At 40.0% G+C, this 27,467-nt stretch overlaps 1 protein-coding gene across 1 annotated transcript in view; it reads left to right on the top strand.

Annotated features, from left to right (window-relative positions):
* Window positions 1-27,133, top strand: part of ELAVL4 (ELAV like RNA binding protein 4) — a 60,800-nt gene extending 33,667 nt beyond the window's left edge. The window contains exons 3-7 of the mRNA XM_058842653.1: window positions 7,149-7,252; window positions 17,242-17,395; window positions 17,783-18,008; window positions 19,401-19,439; window positions 23,654-27,133. Coding sequence (XP_058698636.1) covers window positions 7,149-7,252; window positions 17,242-17,395; window positions 17,783-18,008; window positions 19,401-19,439; window positions 23,654-23,981 — 851 coding nt within the window. The 3' untranslated portion in view covers window positions 23,982-27,133. The remainder of the gene's footprint in view (window positions 1-7,148; window positions 7,253-17,241; window positions 17,396-17,782; window positions 18,009-19,400; window positions 19,440-23,653) is intronic.
* Window positions 27,134-27,467: the final 334 nt, after the last annotated feature.

The raw sequence follows: 27,467 nt of genomic DNA on the forward strand, positions 1-27,467 counted from the left end.
CCTAGTTTGTACAAACATAAGGCGTCTGTATTGTAAATAAGCTATAGACTAAATGGGTGCTGTGATAGAGCTGCACTAAGGACAGAACAAGTTACCCTTCATAGATGGGTTGCAGTGAATTGTGACAGTGACAGCCTTAGCTTAATTGTTTGGTCCTGGGAGCACAGTGCAGAAGATGCTTCCCTCCTGGTTTGCTCTCCTGAGACTGCAGTGTGCATTTGTTGGGGTGACAGCGGGTGATTCTCCTTGGTAAAGAGGTGGAGGATGAATGAATGACATTACTGGTATAAAAAAGTGTCAGACATGGAGCAGGTTTAGAACTGGTCTCATGATCCAATCTCATTTTCCCTTGATCTGAATTTTCTCTCTATAGCTTACCTCCTTTTTTAGGTGAACAGCTCTATTTGTTGGTAACTGTTGTGGAAACAACAAGAAAAAAAGTCATTTCACTTGACCCTCTTTGTACAATATGAATATATCATCTCAAGGGTATTTATGTAACCTTCTCCAAAAGTCTGCTTCATATGGCTTTTCATAGGAGTTGCAGTCATTCCTTTTTCATCTCAGGAATGTGTTTAAAACACTTCTGAATTGGTTTGAAAGCTCACAGGGTGGTGTTCTGAAATGGACCTGCCAGCTGGAGCAGGGATTGCCTTGAATGTCAGAATTCTTTGGTTACTCTTACTTAAAAGACAGAAAGCACTCTCCCTGCCAGCCATCCATAGGTGCTGTTTATTACAAACATCTCAGCCTTGAGAAACACTGGGACAAGTGGAAGAGTATGTGCAGGTTTGCTTGGAAGAGCCACAGGTGGACAGCAAGTTGCACTGAGCTTTTGCAATAGAGAGAAGCTTACCCTGTGACCAGTTTCTTCCCTAAATCTTACCAAGGTTTGAACGGGCCAAAATGGATCTGGGGAGATGCGGAGAGTTGGTGGTGAGCATTATTTATCTTTTAGTCCCAAAGGCAGAGTGACTGAAGGCTGTTAGTGTCTGACGGCTCCTGCCTGGCTGATGCGAGATGAGCTGTCAGACGTGCCCTACTTCTGAAGGGAGGGATTGTGTCAGGGAAGCAGCGGCGCTCGCGGTACGCCTGTCAGGAGGGCAGCTTTAATTAGGTTTTACATTTGGGCAGGGGACAACAAAACCACAATTTAAGGCAGTTTGGATCACTGCTGTCCCATTCGGTGCTTGTTCTCATGAGTGATTGCTTACAGTGGGCGCCACAGTCCTTTAATGTGACGTGACATTCGACAGTAACTTACTTCCAAATAAAAAGGATCCTTCTAACAATTTTTTTTAACTTACCTGGTCACAGGTGGGCAGTTAAGTTATACTCATTGCTAAGTTGCTGTTAGACTAGTTTCCTGCAACAGGAAGGCTTCAGACTTTCTGAGAAAGTAGCTTGCTTTTGCTTTGCTTGTGGCAATGACTGTTCTTCATAGAACCAGCAGGAATAGTGTATTTGTGGAGTAGAAGAGATTATAGAGTACTTAACACACCTTGCCAAAATGTTCCCTGGATTAATTTCTGCTTGAGCTAGAGCATAGTTTTCAGGAAAAAAAAATAAAATCAAGCCTTCAGAATTTCCAGTGGTAGAACTGACAAAATGGTTGGTAGGTACTTAAATTCATGTTACTTTCAATGTCAAAAACACAGAGCAAATGGCTTCCACAGGAAAACAGCATATTTGCTGTATTGCTGTATTTCTGTATTGTTTCTAGTCTGGTTTCACTTGCCAAGCAGTGGGACTTGGGCTACATAACTCCATGGGCAGACATTAGTAAGAAAAAATAAATTTGTACTCCAGGTGATTACTAGTGTAGTAGTGTTCAGGTTCAGCTTCATTCAAATTACTATCACAACTTTTTTGATCAGGTAGGCAGATTTGACCCCCTTATCTCAACTGAAAGAGTTCCTGTGCTGTAGTCAGGTCTCATGGCCCCATCTCCGAGGCATCGGTGTCTTGCTTGGAGAATGTGTACCAGGACTGGGCTCTTCCTCAGCAAAGCACAGGCAGATCAGAACCAGCAATTTTTCTTTCCCTTTCTGATTGTGTGACTTCTATAGCAAAAATAGTTTAAACTCTTGTGCCAGTGTTGCAGGCTTGATGTATTGTAGCCTGTGTCAGTCTTTCATTTCAGTGTTCCTAAAGCAAGCCACAGTTAACTTGGTTTGTCAAGGTGTAATCTTTGTGCTGTGTAAATGTGTGTATTTGTGGTTTACTGAGGAACTTAAATTGCTTTGTACCTTCCTTCTGTCCTCTTTGTACTTATCCTCTCCTCTTCCTGTCTTTCTGCAGTCGATTTTCTCAAGCAAGGAGTTTGGGTTTTTTCCACTTACTGGTGGAAATAAACAATTTAGGGCCAAGATCTGTTTCCTGAGACAGACCTGTAGGAAAGCATATTTCTTGTGATTTCCTGTTCACAATTCCCAGTAAGATCTGTTGGCTTTTTTTAATCCATTTAATGTGTGCCATGTTAATTTTGTTTTAGTCAATTAATAAGCAGTACCAAATCAAGTCCTTTAGAGAAGACCAAGTATATCAATGTTGATTTAATGGCATTCTTAAAATTTATAGGTCAAACTTGTAATCTCATCAAGAAGCTTGTCAGTTTAGTTTGACAGAATCTATTTTCCATAGACTTAATTTGATTGACATTGATTTTATTACCCCTCACTAATTCTTTATTATTAAAGCCCAGTATTGAATATTCTGTAATTTTGCCTTGCTTGGCATTGGACTGCTGAACCTGTGAGTACTTGTTCCACCCCGTCTTCCCTCTTTGAATTTCAGTGCAAACATTTTTCTTCCAGGTTCCTGAAATTAATTGATCACAAAAGAGAGCCATTAGCTCCCTTTTTTTGGAGTCTGTGCTCTACAAGTAATCCAGATCATTTCATTTAAACATATATGATTTTAGGAGCTCCTGTTCAGCATTCACCTGGTTTGTTAGTTATATCTTCACATACTTTTTCAGGTGTACATAATGAATGTTGTCTCTGTGCTGTTACTATTAGTATTACCTGGTGAATCAGGTTGAGTGTTAAGGGATCTTTTTTCTGTAACCTAAGAAAAGAATTTTATTCCAACCTTTACTAGCCAGAGGGTTGTTATGCCTTTTTTTAATGTTTTCTATGACATATCTGTTCTAACTTAGTGTTTTTCGTTTACCTCAATATAAATATGGAATTGGCCAAAGCAGATAGGCTTACAGAGGAAGTGAAAAAAGGTACAGGTCTCTTTGACACTGCATTTTTAACACTTGCAGTTTTTTGCATTTATGGATAAATGATACAGGGTAAATTGATTTTATTTTTTTTCTGTCTTTCTCATGACTTGTTTTAAGCATAACTTTCAGCTCTGAAATTGAACTTTCTCAAATGCAAAACATGTACATTACCAGCTTGAGCTTGGCTTTGCCTGTTTTTTTTAAGACTGTCAAGTCCTTGATAACTTCTAACCCTGTTACTGCTCATTTTTAGATTTATTCCTTACCAGATTCTGGGAGGTCCACTATACATTTTCAGCTGCTAGAGAAAACATTCGGAAAGAGCAGTGGGAATAGCAAGATAACAAGGTGTTGTTTTAGGATCATCTAGAAATATCTCTTGCCTGACCTACTGAATCACAGCATGTGATGAACTATTGGATTCCAAATCACAGAAAATATTTACTATTTACGGTGCTGTTCCTGGGAAGTGTAGCATGGGAATGAACTACAGTGTATGTGTGGGATCCCACTGAGAGGTCCAGCTGCTTGCTTTGTGCTGCCAGATTGTGTCCAAAGAAGTGTTACCCTTTTTGGAGTACATGCAGTAAGAGTACATGATGAAGAAAATAGGCAAGTTCATACTGTTTACTGTATTCTGGAACAAATCCTTTCCTTTCTTCATCTGTAACAGTTTTTATTTCTTTCATATCTAGAGTCTGGTTTTGTCTGACATAAGGTGCATTTGCTCTTGAGAGGAATTTGAAACTCACGTTTTTACCTGCCTGTATAATTTTTTTTGGCTTCTTAACTGTAAATGTTTAGCACAGTAAAACTTTGATGTTTGCCACAGTCATCATAAAGCTTTTCACAGACAAAAAACTCATCTTGAGTTTTTCTTTTCAATTTTTTGAGACTGGGGTGTTTGTGTCAGTATTAAAACACATGATAATATTTAGGAGAGATGATTGAAAATACAAAGTGACCAAACAAAATACACTTTGGAAGTGGAAAACTCTTAATGGCAAGGTTTCCTCTCTTCAGCTTCACTGATACAGTGAGGTCTATGCCAGGAAGTAGCAGAAGGAATTTGCTGATGGAAACAACTGCACTGAGATTTCACAATGGGCTGTGAGGGGTGTGGAGTTTGAGAGTTTTTAAGATAAAAGGGATGTTCATTGAATTAACAAAAATTCAGTGCTCAAAATTCTGAGCATTCACCCTTTTTTGTGAGAGTACAGTACAGCTAATATACCAATCAGTGGGATATGAATTCATAACCAAATGCTTGAGTAACAGGCCTGCAATCCTTTTGCAAATTTTGTATATTTCCTGATGTTCAGGAGTATATACACTAAGAAGAAATCATGTTTCTGCAGACCTGTTATTTGAAAGAAAACTGGTATGACAGTATAATGGTTTTCATTAAGCCAGGTTCTGCAGTCCTGCATACAGACAAGACCAGCTTTATTCGTTTAGGTTATTTGTTGTCCTTCACCATGGAGAAAATATATTTATCTGTTGCCAGTTGGTAGTGAGAATGAGAGATGATGATATTTAGATAACTTGAATGTTACTGGGGGACTCAAAAAAGGGTTCTGTGTAATTGTGACCTCATTATTTTCTTGTATTGCCATTTATTTCCCTTTCCTACTGGTAGTGCTGTCTGTGAGCTTGCTGTCCATGGTGTCTCTTGTGCAAGTATTTACAGAAGTGAGAATGTTTGTTTCTATGGGAGATTGTTGAAAAACAGTGTATACATTGTAGAGGTTGGTCAGTCCATGTGCCTTGAGAATAGCAGTGGCTGGACATGGAAGCCCAGGATCAGACATGGGACATAAATCCCAATCTCACATCACCTACTCCTGCTTTCCTTGTACCTCTGAAGTCTGGAGATGATTAACAGGAAAGTGATACAAACGCAGGTTATCCAAGCTCTGATCCTTGAGTCTCCTTCCCCCCAGAAAAAGATGTTTGTTTCCTAGATAATCGCTTTCCTCTCCCTAGGATTGTTTAGGATTAAATATATCAAAGATTTGATATGTTCGGAGGCACAGGAATTGGGGCTGTATAAAATACCTCAGGTAGGCAAGCAGAGGAAGGCATGGCAGGGAAAGTATCTTTACAGTATTTCTGCTCCAGGCTTTGTGCTCAGCCAGACTTCAGGTCATTCTTGGTTAATGTCATGTAACTTGGGTAAGAATATTTTTGTTGAGATTAGTTCAGCTCTCCAGGAAGACCAAGTACGTTTTTATACTTTTTTTTCTCAAGTTAAATTGATGGGATGGAATTGCTCCCTCGCTGTATTGTATGTTAAAATAGCCATTTCTTATCCTTAAGCCTGCATGTGGGCATTTCAGGCATGAACTGCAGTGTTTCCATGGATTTTTAAAGCCTTCCATTGCATAGTTAGCAGCTTTTAGGGCTTTGATCTGATTTCGTAAGACAGAAGCGCTCCCTGTATTTGTGTTACAGCAAACGCTGTATTTTTGGTGGCGTCTGACTTTGAGAAACACACAGATGCTTTTTTGTAGTCCAGGAGACAAAGAAACAAAGCTTTGTGCTGGGATGCAGGATCTGTGCCTCCAGGGGACATCAAGGCACTTGGTGTGCAGCTGCCTTCCCAACCTCCCCGTCCTCCTGGTGAGCAGGAGCTGGGTTGCTGCTTGCTGCTCCTGTGGCTAGAAATCTCCACAAATGCTGCTCCTCTCCTTGGGAGGGATTTTCACGTGTTTCCTTTCTCACTGCCTGTGAGCAGGAGCATTTTGATCCCCTGCACATCAGTGCTGAGAGAGAGGTGGATTTTTGGTTTGCTGTGCTCCAGATTCACAGGAGGGTGTATGAGAGGGAGCATGGTTGGAATACAGGACCATTCACCTGTGCCTGCTTGGGCTAGCTGATTCTTGAAATGTGATTATTTGTGTGTATTTCTAAGTTCACGTCACTTAATAAAAAAAAAGCCCAAAAAAAAAGCTTTGTTTTCCAAACATGTAAAACAAGTTCAGTAGGATGCTGGAAGGAAGGGATCTGGAAGCGGCTGTCTGTCACAGTGCATTAATAGAATTGGTGCTGCAAAGCTGCTGCCTGGGAATTGGGCAAAGATCGCTGTGGAGTGGGTTCTCACAGCCCTGTGCGTGTCCATGATCCCTGGAGAGCCGACAGCACGGCCTCTCCAGCCCCATGCCTCTTATCCCAGTCGTGAACTGGGTCTGTTCCTGCTGCGAACACGCACGGGTCTGGCTGCTGAGACAGAAGCTGTTGAAATGCTTTTGGCTGCTCGAGTGGGCTCCTGCCATCCTGTGCACAGCAGCAGTTGTGGCACTGGTTGGGTTTGCTGTCCTCTCTGATACTCTGAGAGGAGCTTTAACGCAGTCCCTCACCCAGCTGCAATTTGGGCTGTCCCTTCTCCTATTTACTGGCTGCTCACTGAGCAGTAAAACAAGATGTAAAGATGGTTTTCTGTTCCTCAGCTCCTTCAAGTGTAAAAATGCAGTTTCCTAATTTTGGGGTTTAAATACTTCAAGACTTGTTTATAAACAGCAGCAAAATTATATGTGTGTGTTTATTTAATTCTAAGAGGTGGCCTCGTTACTGACAGGTCAGCCAGTTATATTTATTAGGAGCTCAGCACAAAACTATTACACAATTCTGTTGCTGTCAAGGCTCATAGGTGCTTTTCAGTTAACTCCTGGGGAAGGGAGGGCAAGGGGTTGCTGCTTCTTGTTCTTACAGAAGGATCTTTAGAGCAGCAATTTAAAGTTATGATTGCTCCCCCTGTATTAAGGAGACAAAGAAATGGTGAAAAACAGCATAGAGATTGTAAGAGAAAGCAGGGATGAAGTAAACAGTGTAAGAAAATTGTGCTTCCACTCTTGGAAGTTGTTCCTGTGCTAAAAAATACTGAGTCCTTTTTTCTTTATTTCTTGTGTTTCAACAGGGCAGAGTTTAGGGTATGGATTCGTTAACTACATTGATCCAAAGGATGCAGAGAAAGCCATTAACACTTTAAATGGACTCAGACTCCAGACCAAAACCATAAAGGTAAGACAATATAAAATGCCTTTTGCTCAATTCAGGAAGGGGAGAAAGTAGTTGGAACTGTTTCTGGCAATTTCATCACTATTTTATTCTCCATTGTGAGGGGGTTAACGAGCTCCTCCTTGGAACAATGAGCAGACATGCAGAAGATGAAATCTCTCTTCTCAGAAATTGCTGCTATTGTTAAAGAGAGGGGAAAGTAACAGGAAGCTCTTTAAAGCATGACAGTGAGGCTTAAATGTAGAATAAAACAGCCAGAATGATACCATTATTCATAAACAGGTGAAGTATGTGGTGGTGTATTCACAAGTTACATGTTTCCTTATGTTTTAATGGGAAATACTTTGTCACAGAGTTCTCTTTTAGTGACACTCCTGTCATTATCAGGTGTTCAAAGCATGTTTCTTGTAAGTTATAATATGTCATTCTCAAAAAAAATTTTTTTCATAATTTCCACATCCTTAATTTGATTTATTATTTTAAAACCTGGAGGCTTCCCACTGAAGTCTCTTATTTCATTGTTTGTAATAGACCATTAGTTATTCAATGACCTTCTTTAGTGGTCTCACAAGAAAAGCAAGCTTCTACACTGTCACAGTATTTGCTGCATGGCTGATAAAGCTGCTCTGAAACAGCTTACAGAAGATTTCCACATCCCAAATTCTGACAAATAATACAGCTTAAGGGATGTGAATCAAAAAATTGAAGGGGAACAAACTGCAGATCAGATTCAAATTATCTGAAACTGCTTTGATCATTTTTTTGAATGCTGGCTTTGGATTTGCACCATTTTCTTAATTTTTCTTCTGTAGTTAATTTGTATTTCAAAGCTAAAAATGTTAACATAAAAATAGAATTTTTTACTGTACTGAATATTGATACAAGTAATGTCAGTGATGTTGTATCTTGCAAAAAAAGATACAACGTAACATGGTCAATACTGTAGGTTTTGGCATTCTGGCTAAAAATTGTGGTTTGGACAAAGTGCTATTGCCTGAAGCAAAAATATTTATTGGATTCTGGTGTATTTCTAAGGATTGTTTCAAGCAAGTTTTTCCCCTGATCTGTTTGATCAGTGAAGAGCAGAAGTGCTGAGCTGAGGGTTATGAAAGTGGTGGAGCAGCTGCACAGATTTTGTAGAAAAGGATGCTTGCAAACCTCCCTCAGACCATCCAGGTTCCATCCCACAGATAGGCATGTGGGCCATACATCAAAATGCTCACAGTATGCTTTTGCAGAGTTAATGGAAACACTTACAGGAATATGTGAGGCAAGGCAGCAAAATCTACCATCTTATCAACTGCTGCAGGTGGAAATGCAGGCTTGGACTCAGCAGTTTCCACTTACAGCGAAAAGTTGCTCTCCAAATTGCTTTTAAAGGCACATTATTGGAGGAAAAAATATTTTGAAAATACTTATTAAAAACTCAGTAGAGCTTGAAAAATCTAGATCACTTTTTCATGCAGCACGTGTATATTTTGAACATTATTCAGCCTTAGGAAGGAACTGCATTTCGTGTCCCTAAGTACCTCTGTTGCTTTGCTTCTGTTTTTCATTTTTGTGAACCAGAGAAATGCTATTGCATTCATAATATTTCAAGGTTACAGGGAGCTTATGCTGTAAAAACCCTCCAGAAACTGCAACCCACAGCAATTACTATACATTTCTCACATGCAAAATTAAACCATTGTGCCTTTCTTTGTCATCTGTGGTAAGACTTCTGTTACCTGGGAACTTCCTATGCAAAATCTTATGTTGTGGTATGTTTTTTTTAATTCAGTAAAGATTTTAGAAATTCAGTGATTTGTTTGTTTTGAGGTTTTCATGTTTATTAATAGCTGGTAGACTGGCATAGAATAAAGGACATTTTGGGGGGGGCTCTTGAAAGCTGTTAAAATTTAATAATAAGCAGAGAGATTGATCTGATCTACATGCACAGGAGCTGCATAAGTTCTTCTATGACTGAAAGGAAGCGTAGGGTTTTGGAGGTTTTTTTTAAATAAAATTTGGTTTATGCAATTGCCTAAAACCAACCCAAGGGAGCCTTCTATCCCAACAGCCAAAGTTTTGGCCACGGGGACATCTAATCAGCAGTTTCCAACCCAATTTTCCATTGCAGAATTGCATATGATTACCTCACCTTTCCCCCTTTGGTTTTTTTTGTATTTTTAATTATGCATTACTTCTGGAAATGCTGATCAAATTAGGTCTGCTTTCCCTACTGCTGTGCTGTGGGGATGGAGGTTTCCCAGTGTTCACGCTGAGGGGTAAATCAGGTGTATTTGGTGCTGCCAGGGGCATTTGTGTTGCTGGAGAGATCTCTGGTTTCCAAAGGATTTCAAGGTGGTGAGGAGCAGTACTCAGCACTGCTGAACCTCCTCACTTACCTGTTTGCCCCCACATGCTGCTTTCCAGCATCTCACTGTAATTCTTTGTAAGGCTGAAGTATTTAAACTTGTAGAAATACTATATTTAATTATCAGACCAAATTACTTTAGCTACAGATGCCCTTTACAGTTACTAAAAATGCGCTGTTGGTGCATTAAAAAAACCTCTCTCAAGAGAACATCTAGAAAAGAATTTAATGGCATATAGTTTTATAGGGTAAAACATGCTTAGTAGAATAACATTGAGCTGGAAAAGTACTGAATGTTACTTTGTTCTGCTTTCTTTGTGAATGTGGCAGGGTTTTTTTGCCCCAGAATGAATCTGTAAATGTTATTGATGAATGGGCTGAACCTTGGCTTCTGTTCATGTGTGTTGGGTAGCTGCAGTCCTGCAGGTAGAATTTCTGTGGCTGCCTTTTGGAAGCTGTTTTGATGGAAAGTTGAAATGAGTAATCTGTGAAAGCCCTTTTACAGTGGCAAATTGCTTCTGCTTGCCAAGGTCACTGTGGTCCTGCTGGCTGTGTCCCATCTGTGTCGTGGGCTCTGCTGTTCCTTGCACCTAGACTGAATATGAGGTGGCTCTAGGGAGTTGTATTTGCACTCATTTTTCGACCCCACAAGGCTTAATTCCGGTTTAAAAATAATATGTATGTTTTATGCATGTGGCCCCAAATGCTGTCCTTTTCACTTCTGTAACATTTCTGTGGCAGCTTAATGTTCTGTCTCCTGATGCCATGCAGTCACAGGAGGAACTGGCTTAATAGCAGGATCAGCAGAACAGCCAGGCACAGTCGGATCTGATGTGTGGACCAAAATAACTGAAGAAATGTTCTTTTTATTCTGTCATTGTTATGATAAATAATCACTTTTCACTCTAGCAGCTAAAATATTTATGTGCATTTTATTTAAGTCAATGATGCCCTTTCAAGTCAAAGTTGAGAGGTGACGATTTACAGAGCATCTATTTGGGAAAAGCATTGGAGGGAATGTTGTGTTTGGTGGTAATAGGTTATACCACATTTTGTTCCTCCTCAACTGATCATAGTGCATATTTTATTTACGCCATTTCATAGCAGCATCATCTTCTTGTGAGGGAGAAAAGCTTCACTTTATTTTTACAGCTAAAGCTTGACATAATTCTACAAAACAGTTTAGAATGAGGGAAGAGACAGTGTGTGTTGAAATAAATATATATTCCAGAAATTGAATCTATTTTTAGAAATTAAATTTGCCCATCCATAAAAGCATATGAAAGGTCACTGCTGCTGTTGAAGATTGCCTGGCAATTCAGTTGCATCAAATATCAGAAGGAAAATAAGATGTGTGATGCATGGGGTACAGATTGTTTAAACTGCTGCTTTGCCCTGAAAAAAGGACAGCGCCTGAAAGGATGCGAAGGAAGTGTTTTACCATTTACTTGGAGATTCAGGTGACCTGGCTTCACTGGAACAAGGGCAGAATAGTTTTGAAAGGAAGTTTGAAATCTAAAAAGAGCCAGTGACCCCCTGAAGCGCAGTCTTGTGCACCCCTCTCTTCCTTTTTCTCTGTTGCCTGAGAAATAGGTTTGCTCCTTCCTTCCCTCACAGGAGCAGGTACATGCTGTGACACTGCTGGAGCAAAGGGAGATGGCCCCAGAGAGGGGAGAAGGAATCTGGGTTCTCTGAGCCCTTGATAACCTCCAGTTTTTAAATCCATCCTATCTATCCGATGTTGAAATACTAAATGGATAAGATGATTCCTCTGTGCTCAGAGGCTTTTTCTAATTAGTTTTATATTCAGTTTAGTTGAATAAATAGCATGGAATTCTGTATTTCTGCTTTACTCCCCTGTTATGATCAATAGGTCTGGATGGTCCTAGTTTAAAATACAGAGAATAAGGCTGTGGGAGGAAGTAATCTTGCTTTTTCTGAAAATAAAGTAGTAACATTACTGCTGAAAGATCTTGGTTTCTGTGGCATTTTTCAAAATGCCAGCCATTTCCACAAAACTCAGGCTCTAAATCTGTCCATGTTAATTTTTGTAATTGTCCACAAAACTACAAACCATCCTGTCACTGTAGGGTAACCAAATAACAGCAGCCTCAGATTTCTCTGTCCTACAAAGTCATTTGTCAAAAAGATTGCCTTCCAGCCGTGCTGGGCAGAGGAGGCGGCGCGGGAAGCACAGGGCAGGAGGAGGAATTGCAGCAGGGAGTGCTGAGGAAGAGACCTGCATCTCCTGCACCCCATCCTAGACTCCTTGGGAAGGTGTGGGGGAAGCTCAACACAATTTGGGTTGCAGCCAGAAAGCTCTGGGTTGCTGATAGTGATGGCAGCAGAGTTCTGGTGTTGGGTGCCCTTGGTGCAGCACTCGGCCAAAAGCCGGTGTTTTCCAACCGTGTTCTTGCACAGCCTCCACAGGCCCACCCAGCGTGCTGGACACTGCCTGCAGCCTCCACTGAACACATGGCATGTTGTGCAAGGCTGGGTGCTAAGGAGAGGGTGTACAGAGAGATCAGGGCAAGGCACAGCAGGAGCTTGGATGCTCTGCAAGGAAGAAATGGAAGGTTGTGGTGTTGGAAGACACTGGGAGTAGCTGAGTACATTTGACTGCAGCAAGGAGGGATTTGCATTTTTTAGTGTCTTGTGTGCAGTGCCCTTTTTTTCCCTTTCCTGAAAATTCACATTACAGGCACAAACTGCAGATTTGGGATGTAGCTATTTTATAGCTGCTTCTAAAATTGAAGTAACTACTTGTTCTCTTTGATGGTAGCTCACACAGAGGGGTCGTCTGCTGTGGCTGCTGCTTCCCAAGACAAAGTTTTGGACAAGAAATTCAAAGATGCCACAGACCTGGAAAGCCTCAACTAAGTTTATTCCTGTTGTGCTCTTTAGGACCCTCTGTCAGTGTAACCCTTGGGACTTGGTAGCGCTTATTAACAAACCCTCCTCCACCCATTGTGCCTGCGATGATACTGGTGCTTGGAGGACCTTTCAGTGGTGCATTTGAAGGTTCAGCTTTGGTTCTGCTGCGTTCAGGAGGCACCAGAGGGGTCTCTGCCTCTTAATTCCATCCATCTTTTCTTAATTGTGATTTCTTTTTTTCTTGCCTCAGTTTTGCCAATGAGTTCTTTTCATTCCACAGAGCCAGAGCAATTATTTCTCTTAGCCTTGCTCTTGATACAGCCAAGAGTGTTTCTAGGCTATTATCTATAGATGTCTTTCCTGAAATGATGGGATAGACCATTGTACCTGCAATTATAATTAATCTCTGTAAAATGGCATTGAATTGCTCAACAGTGAAGTGCATCGTCACTCCCCCCATCCCCCAGCCAAGGGCTTAGGGAAGAGAAAGGACAGAGCAGTGCAGGCATCAGATGTGAAAGTATTCCAGATCCTGGTCTTCAGCCTCTGGACCAGAGGGCTTTTGTGTTTGATTGTTTTGACAAAGCACAGAGCTTTCACGGGAGGTTGTTTTAAATCTGGTTTTGCACAGAATTAGGACACAGTTGAGGATCTGGAAGTGGCTGTGGGGAAATGTTTCTTTCTGCCATAGCCCATTCACTGGTGCTAAGCAGATTTTACTTCTAGTTCTGGATGTGCATTAAACAAGTGAGACTGTGCTTTATTTACCTGTGTGAGGCTTTTGAGCGCTTGTGTTAAAGCACTTCCAGTCCATACCAGTGGGATAAAGGACAGCAAATGAGGGAAGGGTTGTCCCCATTCTAAACTGGACTTCAGGCAGAAAAAAGCCAAGTGACTCACCCCAAAAAATCATATAAGAAATCCTGTATCTCAGAGAGTGTCACAGAAGGACAAAGCAAAGTCTCTGTATTAAGGTCACCAAGAAGCCTGATGTTTTAGAATGTTACACAACTTTTTGAAAGCTGCCCAGGGAGTCACTGACTGCACCTCAGCTGCTTGTGGCTGGAGAGGTTGTCCCAGGGACTGCAGGTGTCCAGGGTGGTTGGCTTGGTGGTCCTTGGGTGCCTGTGCTGCGCCTGATTCAGGCTCCTGCATGGTTTCCCATTCTCCAGGTGAGGAACGGTAGATGCAGAGCAAGGTACATCTCGAGAAGGTTGGTACCTGCAGAATGAGCTGCTTGGTTCCTGCTCAGGTGTGTCCAGGGCAGGGTGGCTCTGCTGGTCAGAGCCAGGAAAGGCACAGAATGCTGGCATCATTCCAGGAAAGGATGATGCAGTTCCTCCTCAGAGCAGACCACAGTTAAATTTTACAAGGAGGCTTCTAGAAAGGGACTTTGTTTGAGAATTCCAGGATTAGCACAGGAGCTGAAGGCTGCTCTTACAGGGAGCAGCAGTGAAGTGGTTAAGTGTCAGTGTTCAAATGGCTGCTGTTGCTTGTTCCAGAAGACAAATGGGATGCGTTCATGCCTCTGGGTGCCTTTGCTGTGGGCTCTGGCTTGGAAAGGCCAGACCGCTTCAATTTATGTTCTGAAGAGTCTCGAGGTTAGTAATTCTTGAAAAAGTTTTCTATATGGGAAAACCGGTAGAAAATCAATAGGGAAGATAATTACTTGAATTTGGAGATATATTCTGTGCACTTGAACAAAAATGTGCTTTGCCATGGAAGATACAAAATGCTGGACCTTCTGATGCTGCAGTGGTGTTGGGAGACAGTGGTGCAGCCTCTGGAGATGGGTGTTTATTATGAAGAGAAGCCCTTAGACAAGCTAATGCTCAATGTCAGATGAGAAATGTCCTGTTAAATGTTTTTTCTAGTTATTATATATGTATTTATAGAAACTAACATCTGAGGCAAGCAAGCCATAAAATGAATTGTACAATATTTTATTTTCTTCCTTGCAAATTTGACTGCAGAACTCCTAAATGATCTTATGCAGTGAAATCCAACACCATGGTTCGACCTTCAACCATTGTACGAGCGGACAAACATTTTAATGCTGAGAAATGCCTGGGTCAAGCAGTAGTTTGGTGTTCTCCAGCTCATTATTTGAATTCTTTGTGTTGTCTAGGCTTCCATACTCTTTTCTTCTTTCAACGCTCTGTTTCATTACAGGGTGCTAACACTGCCGTGAGCAAAGGAAGGAAAAAAAAAATCATTTTTAAATGTGGATATAAAGAATTAATGCAGCGTCCTCACCCAGCGCTTTGCGGTTTGCAGTGATAAAATGGGAGCTGCTTTTTGCTCCCATTTTAACTTGCACAGCATAAGGAGCTTCTGGTGTGATGGAGGGTCAGGGTGGGCGATTTCTTCCTTTGATAGCTCACACACAGGAAGACATCCCGTCCTCAGCACTAACTGAATAATAGCTTGAAAGCAGGATGGCACACTCTAACCGATCGATTTGTCATTGGCTGACCTCAGAGGGAAGATGAAAAAGATTCAAAAGCAGATAAATAATTGACATTACTAGCCTTGAGTCCATTCAGCTCCGCAACCTTTTCTCCTTGATATTAAAGACAGCTGAGTTGCTTTTGGCAGCTTCTTTCTTTGGCTCAGGCTCCCCTGCAGCCTGAATGTTTGATTGCGGGAGGAAATAAAAACTAGACCTGAGCAGCGATAGGTGTTCTCATGTGCTGTGCATGGAGGGCTGGGAGTGTGAGCAGCCTCTCCTTCCTCTGCCTGCCTGCAAGGCCCATGAGAGCAGAGAGCCTTCTCTAGGTGGAACTGTATATATATATAAAATGTCAGGCACTCATTGCTCTGGGAAGTAGTGTTTTTGCATATCCCAATACTTTTCATACTCCCTGTAACTTGGCATTTGGTTAATGAATGTGCCAGAGTGAGAAACCCAAAGGAAACCCCTGGCTGTTTTCCCAGGAACTTTATTCATTTTGCTGTTCTCAGTTTTAAGGAATAGGTAAGATCCCTACCCTCACCCCATAGAGGCTCTTAAATATTTTTTAAACTGTTATTCCTAAAGTAGGTTAAACTGTAGGTGCCTGAACTCTCATGGTACCCTCTCAAGGTGAGGCATTTGCAGAGTGGGGAAGGAGAGCCTGCTTTTCCAAATGCCCCAGCACCAAACTGAGCTGCAGGTGAAAGCACCATGTTCTTATCCCTGGTGTCCCCTAGGGCCTGGGTTGAGCTTTGTTGCATAAAAGCCACGTGGTGCTGTCCATGAGTGTTCTGGTCCTGGATCCATCAGAGGGGAGCTCAGGACCAGCAGGGAAGTGATGGAAATGCTGCATCCCATCAGGAGCTTATGGGTTGTGGCACGAAATCATTTCTACGCCAATATTCTTCTTCTTTTCAACAGCTGAAGGTTTCTCTGCTCCTCATGTCTGCTTGAGCCTTTGTGCTGTGTGCCTGAGCTCGCCTCCATTGATGCAAGTGTTTCATCTAACTTCCATTTCATATTTCTTTCCCTGAATTTTCCACTTCCTCTCTCCAGCCCTATCTGTAAATGTTAGATTTAAAAGGTTACAGACAAATGTGTAAGTTAGAAAGAAATTGGTAAAAACCTTAAAATCTAGAATCTTTAGAGTTTGCTATTATGCGGAGAAGATTGTGGAAGCAAATATTAGTCATTAACATAATTTTCTGTGTTGAGTCAACATCTATTTTTAGGTGTGGAGCGCATAAAGACAACTTTGACACATAAAACACAGACATCCATTTGACATCATCTGTGTTCAGGCTGAGGGAAGAGGGAAAGACAATTGCTGAATGTATTGTATTCGTGATGGGAACCCCCCCACTTCCTTCCTAGACACATTTTAAGACATAATGCAGGAAAGTACTGATCTGTTTATATCGAAATAAATCAAAATGAAGTGCAGAATATTCAGCTTGGGTTCCTTGGCTTTTTCAGATGTGCTGCAAAGTAATTCATGATCTGTGCTGAATATTTGCCATTAGGAAGCATTTTTATGATATTAAATGTGTTTATTCTAAATGTATATATTATTTTTAAAGTGCAGAAGGCTTTTTATGCACCTATTATAATTATAAATCTGATTCATAGGTAGAAGAGCAGTTAAGAGCCTTGAATTAGTAATTTTCCAACAGCACACATGCAGCGCCACAGCTAGATTTTCTTGTTTGCTTGGCCATAATATTTTATGGTCTGGTTCTGGGCTTTGTAATGCAAGGGAACTTCTTGTGATAAATTGCAGATCTGACAATGAGTGTCAGTCTACAGCTCCCTGAGCAGATGTTCATTTAGTCTAATTTCACCAGTACTTTACTGTTCATCCAGAACAGATCTTGCCAGCTCAGGATGCAAACACAAAGAGAGAGAGCACAAAAGATCACTCCACAAATAACCTGATCTGTTTCAGACACTTGGAGGGGGAAAATGAAAAACATGCAGGGACCTCAGTATGCGAGGCCAGCTACGGCAAATCATCCACACCCCACACCCATGGGGGCAAATTTACAAAGCCACACGTGGGAAGTTGCACATTAATCCACCTCTGAACAAAAGTTATTTTATCACTGCACATCAAGAACCTTTGTGTCTGTTTTAAGTTCTCTGTAGCTGTTCCTTTGTTCCTCCAGCCTTTCCTGGCTCTGCTGGTTTTACAGAGCAGGTCCTGTCTGAACTGCAGGGTTATGTTTTGTGAAAGAACAGAACATTTTCTGTCCAAAATGCCAAGGGTGGCTGTAGCTCTCTAACACTCCTCTCCTTTTCTCTCCCTAGGTGTCATATGCCCGTCCAAGTTCAGCATCCATCCGGGATGCGAACTTGTATGTCAGCGGCCTTCCCAAAACCATGACCCAGAAAGAATTAGAGCAGTTATTCTCACAATATGGGCGCATCATCACCTCACGGATTCTGGTTGATCAAGTCACAGGTTAAAAGAAAACTTTTCTTGATATGTGCATGTGTTTCTGGAAGTGGCAAAATTGCTAATGTCTGCAGCTGGGTTTTTTTTTTTTGACTTTTAGTATAAAATGTGATACCTGTTTCCTTATAAATGTAACTGGAGGTACAACTGCTGCCACTTTAATGAGGGACTATCAAAATACAGAATATTGTTTACTTAAAATCATTGTTAGATGCGGTAAGGGCCTTGACTTTAGAGATTACGGATTGGGAAGAGGATTTTTCTTTACAGGACTTCTTTTAATTTGCAAACCACTTATTGTGTCAAGTCAAACCCAATATTCAGTTCATGTTTGTTACATAGATGAGGCTGTTCCTACGAATATTCATCTCTTCACATGTTTTTACTTCCCAGGGGTTTCTCGAGGTGTGGGATTTATCCGTTTTGATAAGAGAATAGAGGCAGAAGAAGCCATAAAGGGACTAAATGGCCAGAAGCCTAGTGGTGCTACAGAACCAATTACTGTGAAGTTTGCCAATAACCCCAGCCAGAAAACAAGCCAGGCACTCCTTTCACAGCTGTATCAGTCTCCCAACAGACGCTACCCGGGACCACTTCACCACCAGGCTCAGAGATTCAGGTAATTACCTGGAAAAGAACTGAAATTCCACCAGCGACGACAATGTGGGGCAGGTGTTGTGCGGGAAAATATGCTTTAGTTGTGTAGGCTGACCTGATTTTCTTTGTAAAATTAAATATTCTTTCCTGGAGAATGAGGAGGAAAATCTGCTGACAGCAGTAGTCATGTTGTATTTACTAAAACAGCTGAAGTACTGTACAATCAGATCTCATGAAGGTTCATAGAAAAAGGGAGGACAGAACAGAGTTACACTGGTAATCAAATGAGCAGTAACTGTCTTGTTCTTTCTCTCTTTTTGGGTAATGCTTTTATTTTCTGCTATATTACTACAGTTTTGATGCAGCTTAGACTTTGATGTTAATGGCAATGGATTGGTAGCAGGAAAAAAGCTGAGTCTGTCCCAGTCAGCAGGAGTATCATTAAATTTATTAGCCTGAGATATCTGCTCTTAGTATAAAGAGCCCTTGTATTAGTCTTTGGTGTGAGTCTTCAGATGCTTTTGGGGATGTTTTATGCTTTGCATTTTGAATATACTGTTTCCATCTGATGCATAAGGCAGAGTTAGCAATATGTGATGTTCCTATTACATTTATACTTAATAGTTCTCAGGCAACCCAGCTTTCAAATCAAAAAGTCTGCCTCAAGAAAGAAAACTTGGACATATTTGCATAACTGAGTTGCACACTGGCTTTAGAGGATTACTCAGAAGTAATTTTAGTTTGTCAGTGATGAAAAGTGCTAATGAATTAAAGATCATAAAAAGTCAGTCATTGGATACATTAAATTTACACTTGTTTTTGTGTCTTTGGCACGCAGCTGTGTCCATTGAGGTTATCACTGAATCATTCCATGGACAGAAGGACTTTATTGTGCTGCCATGGAAAGCAGATGATTAAATTCTGCAAAATTTGGAGGTTAATTTGGATTGACATGTCATGAAGGATTAATACTAAATATATATAATAAAATGGGGAGAATGTGTTATATTAAAGCAGATAATCAAGAATTTTTCCAGTTCCAGCAATTTTAGTCTCAACACGTTATTTCCAAGTTAACTGTAAATACAAGGTGAGCAGTTGAATTACCAAAAAAAAAGTTGAATTATAATAAAAAAGACAAACCCTAAGTGGATTCTTAAAAACCAGGCTCTGGAGGTTAAGCTTTTCTCTAAAACTGTAGACAACTTTAAAAAAGGCTTTTAAATGCTTTGGTAGAAATTTAAGCACAACCTCAGACTTAACAAAGCAGGCCGGGAGTTGTTAGGCTCCTTAGATGTGTGGGAAACTTGTTGAACGTTTCTTCTTTGAAAATGGAACACTATTAATAATAGTTCCATTGAGCGATCTTGCCATCTGTGAGACATTAACCCAAAGACCCTCCTTCTCTTTTCAGGCTGGACAATTTGCTTAATATGGCCTATGGCGTAAAGAGGTAATTAGAATTCCACAGATTGCCAGATGTCCGTGTTGGCACAGATTGGTGCTACAATTTATTTTTTTTTAATTCACTAACTTTATTTTTTTTATCCCTTCTTTTCTTCCACCAGCATGTCAAATTCTTTTTAAGTTTGGACTTCAGTTGGTTTTGTTACTTTAAAGGCCTCACGCGCAAGTTCTGTGGGGTTTTTCAACCTTTTTTTGTTTACAGGTGGGCTTCTCAAATGGTTTAGGTGCCACAGCTACAAGCATTGAAATTGCAGTTGTTCTGCTGAGTGGTGCATTTTCTAGAGTCAAAAATATTAACTTGAGTTTATAACAAATCTCTGATCTGATAATGGAAAATTTAAGTCGAAAATCAGAATTAGGCTGCTGTTATCTCGCACAGTTAAGATCACCTTTCTGCCACCCTGGCATCGTAAGTTTGACTTGAAAATACAGCTGTGTGCACCTCAATCAGCCCGAAGTTTCTTTTGTTACAGGTTTAATACTTTGAATTTTTTTTCAGTCCTTGAAATTTATTTTTTGTTTGTTTAACGTAGCTGTGTGTTTGTATGTGCACGCATGTGTGAAAGCTCAGCTGATCTGTCAACATTTCTGCTGTTCCATGAGTATGTTTGGTAGCTAAAATGAGATGTGTTGTTAGTGTTTCTTTTAATGGCAACATCAGCATAAGCAACCCTTGCAGCAAAACAAAGGTGTAGTCTTATTCCTGATGTTACTCTAAGATGTCCAGATTAAGATGACAAAGTACTACTTAATCTTCTGAAATGGTCTACTCACCACACTTGAAAATTACTTGAGCTTTTTTTTGAAGCTCATCCTCTAAAAAGGTATGGTAAGTATATCTTTACACTAGCAAGTAGCAGACAGTAAGGTGGGATTTAACTCCTCAGTAACTCAGTACAGATCTGAAATCTTGAGTACTCACAAGAGGAAAGTCAAAACAGAGCTTCTCCCCAGAAGCACCGGTGCTGGTGTTCATGGGCACATTGGTTGTGTCAGGATATCCTTAGTGTGGTGATGGGGATATAGTGAGTGAGAACCCCCCGCCTGATTTTATCACACATCACTTCTCCTGTGTTCTCCCACCTTATTTGTTCCTTGATATTTTGTCAGAAACATGGTAAAACTCCCAGCTGAGTGTCTGTCCAGGTGCAAGTCAGTGTCAGAAGGATGGGTTTGTTCTGGGAGGTTTCTCTGGGTTTTTGCCGCTGCTGCTCCTTCCCTGGAATTGAGCTGGCGTGTGGTGCAGGATAGGCTTAGACTGAACAGAGGAAAAGAGCAGGAAAATTACCTGCCTTTATAGGTTATACATCTGCTTTCTCAACATTGTCTGCAGTGTTACTCTAAAAACACAGCAGTGTTTAAAGTCACTTTGCAGGCATCTTAAATTAGTTCTTATCTCCTCTCAGCAAACCTTGACAATTGTACCTGCACTAGCAAAACCTGAATCTGTAGGTGCAGGGTCACAAAAAATACCGCACTGATAATTTCTGAAGCTGTTTCAGAAACAGGAGATTGGCTCTCCCTGTGCTAACTGTGTGGTGCTGATGGAAAATGAGACATGCTGATGTGGAAAAAAGGTTTTATTGAGGCTAATTTCAGATCACTTGCTAGTAGCAAAGCTCCTTATGCGATAGGTGATCTTGTATTTGTGTCAATACACTTGCACCAGTTTTGTGCATGTTTTGTTGGATTTACAGCAGCTGCTGTGCTCGTGGCACATAAATAGTTGAAAGCTGCATAATTCCTGAAGGTTTCCAGGGAAAAGCTGCTCTTCAGTGAACTGTAGGAAACTTTAACCCTTTACATCAGTGCAGCATTTCATTAAAATGCAAAGCCTTATAATGCATTGTGACATGCACGGCTCTGCATTGTACGGGTTTTACATCGTCCTTACTTAGAGCATGGTGTATCCCATAGTGTTGTATTAATTTAAACATTCCAGAAAAGCAGTATTTGGTGGCTTATGTATGTTACTGACACAGTTAGCACTTGCCAGCGATGGGCTTGAAGTCCTGTCTTCCAGATTTCAAAATGAGCTGAAGCTGTTAGCTTATACAAGCCCTGGCTGTGCCTTATTTCCAATCCTTATTTCCACCTGTGGTGGAAGGAGCGGTAGAAATTGGCCTTGTCCAGCCTTTCTGTGCTGAACTGTTGTGATAATGTCACTGGTTTCTCTGTGCAGGAGAGAAACTAAAATGTGTTGAGATGAGGATTTGCAAAAGTGAAGTTGAGTTGGAAAATTGCCATGTATTTTTAATAAACTGTCTGCAAACCTTCCTGAGGATCTGATGCTGTGAGCATTTGTGAACTGCTCATTTATAGCATAGCTACACCCCTGTGATGATCCTCAGCTAAAGATCTATATTCCAAGTGTCTTCTTTTTCCCTGAATATACATAAAAAGTGCTGTCAGGCATCAACAGAACAGTGAGCAACCATCAAGTGTGTAGTTTCCTTTATGGTTATTTAATATACACTGCATAATATTGTGCAGATTCCTAAATGTGTGTGGAAATTATTACAAGTGTAAAAAGTTTTGGAGAGCACAAGAGCTTGCTCAGCAAGAGTCCCCTCCCTCTGCTCCCTCAATCATCGCTCAGAAAATCCTGAGGAATTATTTTTCTGTTCTGGTATTAAAACTCATCATATTGAAGGTACACGTGAAACTGGATTTTTAAGACATTTCCTCTGTGCAGTTGTTATTTTAAAACATATCCCAAAGTGTAGCTTCAGAAAGCACGTCAATTTTTTTTCCACACTGATGAAAGGAAAATTATGTTGATCCTGAGGGCTGATACTGCTTAACATCTTCATTAAGAACCTGAGTCATGGGCTGCTCTGTGCCCTCCCGCATTAGCGGGTGACACTAAATTGGTGAGGAGCAGGGGCTGTCACTGCTGCTGGCCATGGCTGCCACTGGGGAGACCTTGGAAAGCTGCAGGAACGTGCTGAAATTCGGGAAAAGCAGATGTAGAGTTTAGCCCCTGACTGCTGCCTTCAGCTGCCTACAAGGGGCCTTAGAAGGAAGGTGAAGCTGAGCTTTTTGCAGAGGTCAAACGCAGGAGGACAAGAGTCAGCAGTGATGGGCTGCAGCAGGGGAAATTCCACTTGAGGATAAGGGAAACTCATTCGCAGTGAGGATGGAGTCCTGCAGCAGGGGCTGCAGGAGCGGGGTTCGTGTCCTTGGAGATTTCCTGAGCTTCCCTCTGCAGGGCCATGAGCAGCAGATCTCATTTGAGAAGCTACTTGCTTGGAGCAGGAGGCTGATCAGATGATCTCCATAGATCCTGCCCAGCCTTTGTTACCCCGTGATGGATCTGTGTTCATAAACACCTGGCTTTATCTGCTCTCTTCGGATATTGGAGGTAAAGTCCCAAAGGACAACAAGGAAGAAACAGTAGGGTGCTCTGTTGAATTCTGGGGGTTAGTCCCTGCATTGACTTCTTGAAGAATCTAAAGCCTGTCATGGAAATGAAGCCTCACAGTATGAAGGTATCAGTTGATGTGCTCATTAATTGTATTTATGTTCTACTTACTCTACAATTGCTGCATAAACCTTCTTTGATATGTGGCTGGCTTTAGGATTTCTTGTTACCTGAATTTTTTCCCCAGTGTGTGTCAATTAAGGACCATGTTAGGAGGAGAAATAAAATCTACCACTTAGAGACATCTCTCTAATAGTATTTTTAGCTGAAGAAGCTACCATTACAGCTGAATCCTGACAAAGGCATTTCTTATTAGTCTTTAAAATAGGTCTTGAAGTTTGCTTGGGTTTTTTCACTGCAGACTCGTAGGAGATAAAGCATTAGAACTCCGTTGTCCTGAAGCTTACATCAGTGCTGGGAATAAGTGACAAATTTCTACAGGCCCTTTTTCCACGAGCTGTTGTTTATCACAGCGTGTGCAGGCCCTCTCTGACTCAGATTGTCCTCAAGCATTTCTTTTCTGAGGTCTTTTTACACATCCAAGCAGGGCTTATCCTAGGAGGGAGACGCATTTGTGGCCAGATTTGGCAATTTTATTTAGTACAGCTCCCCTCCGCTTCAGTGGGAGTTAGAGAGCAAGGGTGGCTCTGTGGTCATCTTCCAGGGACAGGATCCAGAACCTTCAGTACCATTGGCTTATTTACTTTAAAATCTTGGACCCTTATAGCTCGTGCCAAGAGATATATTTAGAATAGACCCCTCTTTTTGCTCGGTAGGTTTTCTCCGATCACAATTGATGGTATGACGAGCCTTGTGGGAATGAATATCCCTGGTCACACCGGGACTGGATGGTGCATCTTTGTCTACAACTTGTCTCCCGACTCGGATGAGAGCGTGCTGTGGCAGTTGTTTGGTCCCTTTGGAGCGGTCAATAATGTCAAGGTGATCCGTGATTTCAACACCAACAAGTGCAAGGGATTTGGCTTTGTCACCATGACCAACTACGACGAAGCTGCCATGGCGATTGCCAGCCTTAATGGATACCGTTTAGGAGACAGAGTATTGCAAGTTTCCTTTAAAACCAATAAAACCCACAAATCCTGAATTTCATATCCTTACTTACTAAAATATATATATATAAATATATATACGAACAAAACAAAACAAAAAAAAAACTCTTCAAGGCTTATATTCAACCATGGACTTTATAAGCCAGTGTTGCCTAAGTATTAAAACATTGGATATCCTGTGAGGAACAGGAAAGGATTTTATAATGCTTAGAAAAAAAAAAAACCTTTGATGCATTGAATGTTCTTTCATAGCTGTCGTTGTTGAATATAATATACATAGATAACAATGTGCAGGGATTTTTACCCGGCCAGCTAGTTTTACTACCTTCCTTGAAGGTGGGTCTTTTTAAGATGACCATTCACTCATTTGAAAAAATAATAAAACAAAAAACAATTTTTACGAACTAATGGGATTAAAAGCGAGAAAAAAGATTTTTGTTTTCTTTTCTGTTTTTTCAAAACATTGATTGAATCAGATTGGTAAACCCCCCACACAAATTAAAGAGGAACAATAAAAATTGCAAAAAGAAGAACATAATTTTGCAACTTTTTTTATTTTTCCTTTTTTCTTTTGTATCATGTGAACTAAACAGTCTTCTGTTAGGGAATGGGGTAACGGGGGATACCTGATGACATAACAATTTAAATAACATTAACAATGTTGCCAAAGAGGTGGTCTCTTTGCTGAAAATGGGTTTCAAGAAAAATCTATTTTTATAAAATATAAAGAATTTTTACAAGAGAATCTGGATTTGAGAAAAAATATTTTGACTGGCTAATTTAGGGGAAATTGACAACTTTGTCATGTTCATACTGCACTGGTAACTTTTTAGAGATCAAGATGTGTGTTTTAAACTGGATTAGTAGATTGTTTTTTGAAGGATGGGCTACAAACAGATGATCTTCGTATCTTTTCATAGCATGTAATAAAAATATTAAATACAGTACGGGAGAGTGTTCTTCCCAGGCACGCAGTTACCCACAGTCAAAACCCAAAAGCAAGGAGATGAGTTGCAAGACGGTTTTTCTTTAAGTCATCAGTATGGGATATCAGCAGAACAAAAGTTAAAAAAATTAATTTTTTGATCAAAAACTTCCTTGGTTTGAGCAGTAGGTGCTACAAAATTATTTACATATCTTAGTATCATAGTTAAATGTAATGTGTTTAGAAAAAAATACATTTGCTTTAAATTTGTTAAGAATTTTCAAATTCACTTTATAGCCCAAGCTAATATAATTGGGCTGTGTTGGCACATTTGGAACACTGTTTATGTTGCTTGAAACACTTATTTATTTAATTGCCGATGTGATGCATATGGCCAAAATCAAATATAGCTAGTTTGGCTAGTCTACTTATTTGTTTACTTAAACTATGGGAAGAAGCATATTATTGTGTCATTTTGTTGTGTGTGTATGTGTATATATAATATAAATATATATATATATAAAGTTATTTTTTCTTTTGGTTAATTTATTATAAGTTGTAACACTTTGCTAGTTTTGTTTGTATATGTCTTAAAATGTTTTCTTATGATACTTAAGTGACAGAGGTATCAAGGTAACTTGTGTAGAAATATTGTTTGATATATTGTCATGTTTGTTGTGAATATTTTTTCTTACTGCACAGTAGAAAAGAAAACAACTGGGTCTTTATTTTAATGTAATTCAGATTGGGGAAAACAGAGCTAAGGGAACAAAATGACTGAGGGGGTGCTCTCCCATGTCCAGTGCACTGATCATTTTAGTATGTTTGTGCTTTGTACGGTTATATATTTAAAACAAAAAAGGGTCATGCTCTTCCCTGAGTACTAGAAACAGTTACTCGCTATGCATAATCTAGTTGATAGTTAAATTTGCTATTGCTTTTCTTGTCTTGTTATATAAAATCTTTTCAATACAAGTTTAGTCTTAATGGTAATAAAACGTTATGGTTATTTATAACTTGTGCTTATTTTGTGCATTTTTTCCATGCTATACCCACTAACTGCATGTAGACTAAGTATTGTTTTTTCACACTGAAGAGGCAAACTTTTGTAGTAGACAAATAACTAAAAGCAAAGGCTGCATCATAATTTTATCAGTTTTTTACTTTAACAATGTTAGATTTTAGTTTAAAGGAACACTCATTCAATGTTCAGGGAAACCTTTATACATCATCTGCTATGAATGAGCGCAGTTTGCTGGGAAAGTTTTGATGCATTTGCTAAGCATTAGTGGGGAAGGCATGTCAGAATCTTTTCTCTACGATGTGTTTTACTATCTGAATAATAATAATAATTTAAAAAATCTTTCTTAGGACCAGGCAGTTGTATACTTTAGTTATAATGAATGACTTCATGTTAACCTTGCTAGTTTAGATCATTTCTGAGGGAAAGTATTGTAAATGTTTTTTTCATAACCTTGTTGTGTTTGAATTATTTGTACTTTAATTGTCCAGACAATAAATGAAAGTGTGTAGAATGGCTATGGACTTTCCACCTTTTTAAGTGTGTTCAGATGTTTTAGTATTCCCAGCCGCACCTCAGCCGAGGTAGAGGTTTAGTCTCTGATTCCAGAAGCAAGGTCTTCAAGAGAGAAACGTTCTAGTCAAACCAGATTGAGCATATTCATGATTTGTTTTTCCTTCCGAAGGCCAGAAAGAATCGGCCATTTAATTTAAGATGTTGAACACCAAATACCAAACTGTAACTTTCATTTATTTGAATGTGGAAGATGCTGAAGGGTTTCTACTATATACAGTATTTTTACACAATGAAAATATTAACTCAGTCAATATCAACACTTTAAAACATAGTGAGCAAATTTCAGTGATAATAACAGTTTTTAAGCCATCATTTAGTTTGACTTTTCTATGAATATGCTATGAATGTCATGCAATATGAAACAGTGTACATATTGTCTGATGTGCAACAGTATATATGATCACATTCCAAATTTGATTCTTTTCACCATGTGTTATAACTAGAGTTGATACTTCTTTCAGTTGACTTGTTTGAATCTCATTAATACAAATATTCACTTCATGTTTATGTTCTGTAACATTCACTAATTGAGAATATGTACCTTGTAAAACTGCAGCATTGAATTTCGTAACTGAGATTAGGAAACTCTATCAGAGGGCTGGATGGACTGTGTGGTTCTTCAGCTCCTTCACCTATTAATAAACTCGTGTTTTTGTGAGATTAAGTTACCATGTTGGTCATAATAATTAATTTCAAGCCACAGAATGAGTTTGTTCTTAAATTTACAGCTTGCCTAATTCATCCTTAAATCCACCTCACCATGCCATAGTAAAAAGCAGAAGTGGTTAATTTGGTCTGTTTAAAGACTTGTCTCTGAAAAACATCATCCTTCCATCTACATATATATGTATATACACATATTTTGATTATATACATATATATACTTTTTTACAACATGCACCAGCCCATTAAAAAAAAAAACAACAAAACCTGCACTTTCCATTTAAGAAAGTGATATTTTATAACCAGCACTATTATATAGATACGGTTCTATCTGT

Source organism: Poecile atricapillus, chromosome 7 (assembly GCF_030490865.1).
Source record: "Poecile atricapillus isolate bPoeAtr1 chromosome 7, bPoeAtr1.hap1, whole genome shotgun sequence".
In the NCBI taxonomy this organism is placed as follows: domain Eukaryota; kingdom Metazoa; phylum Chordata; class Aves; order Passeriformes; family Paridae; genus Poecile; species Poecile atricapillus.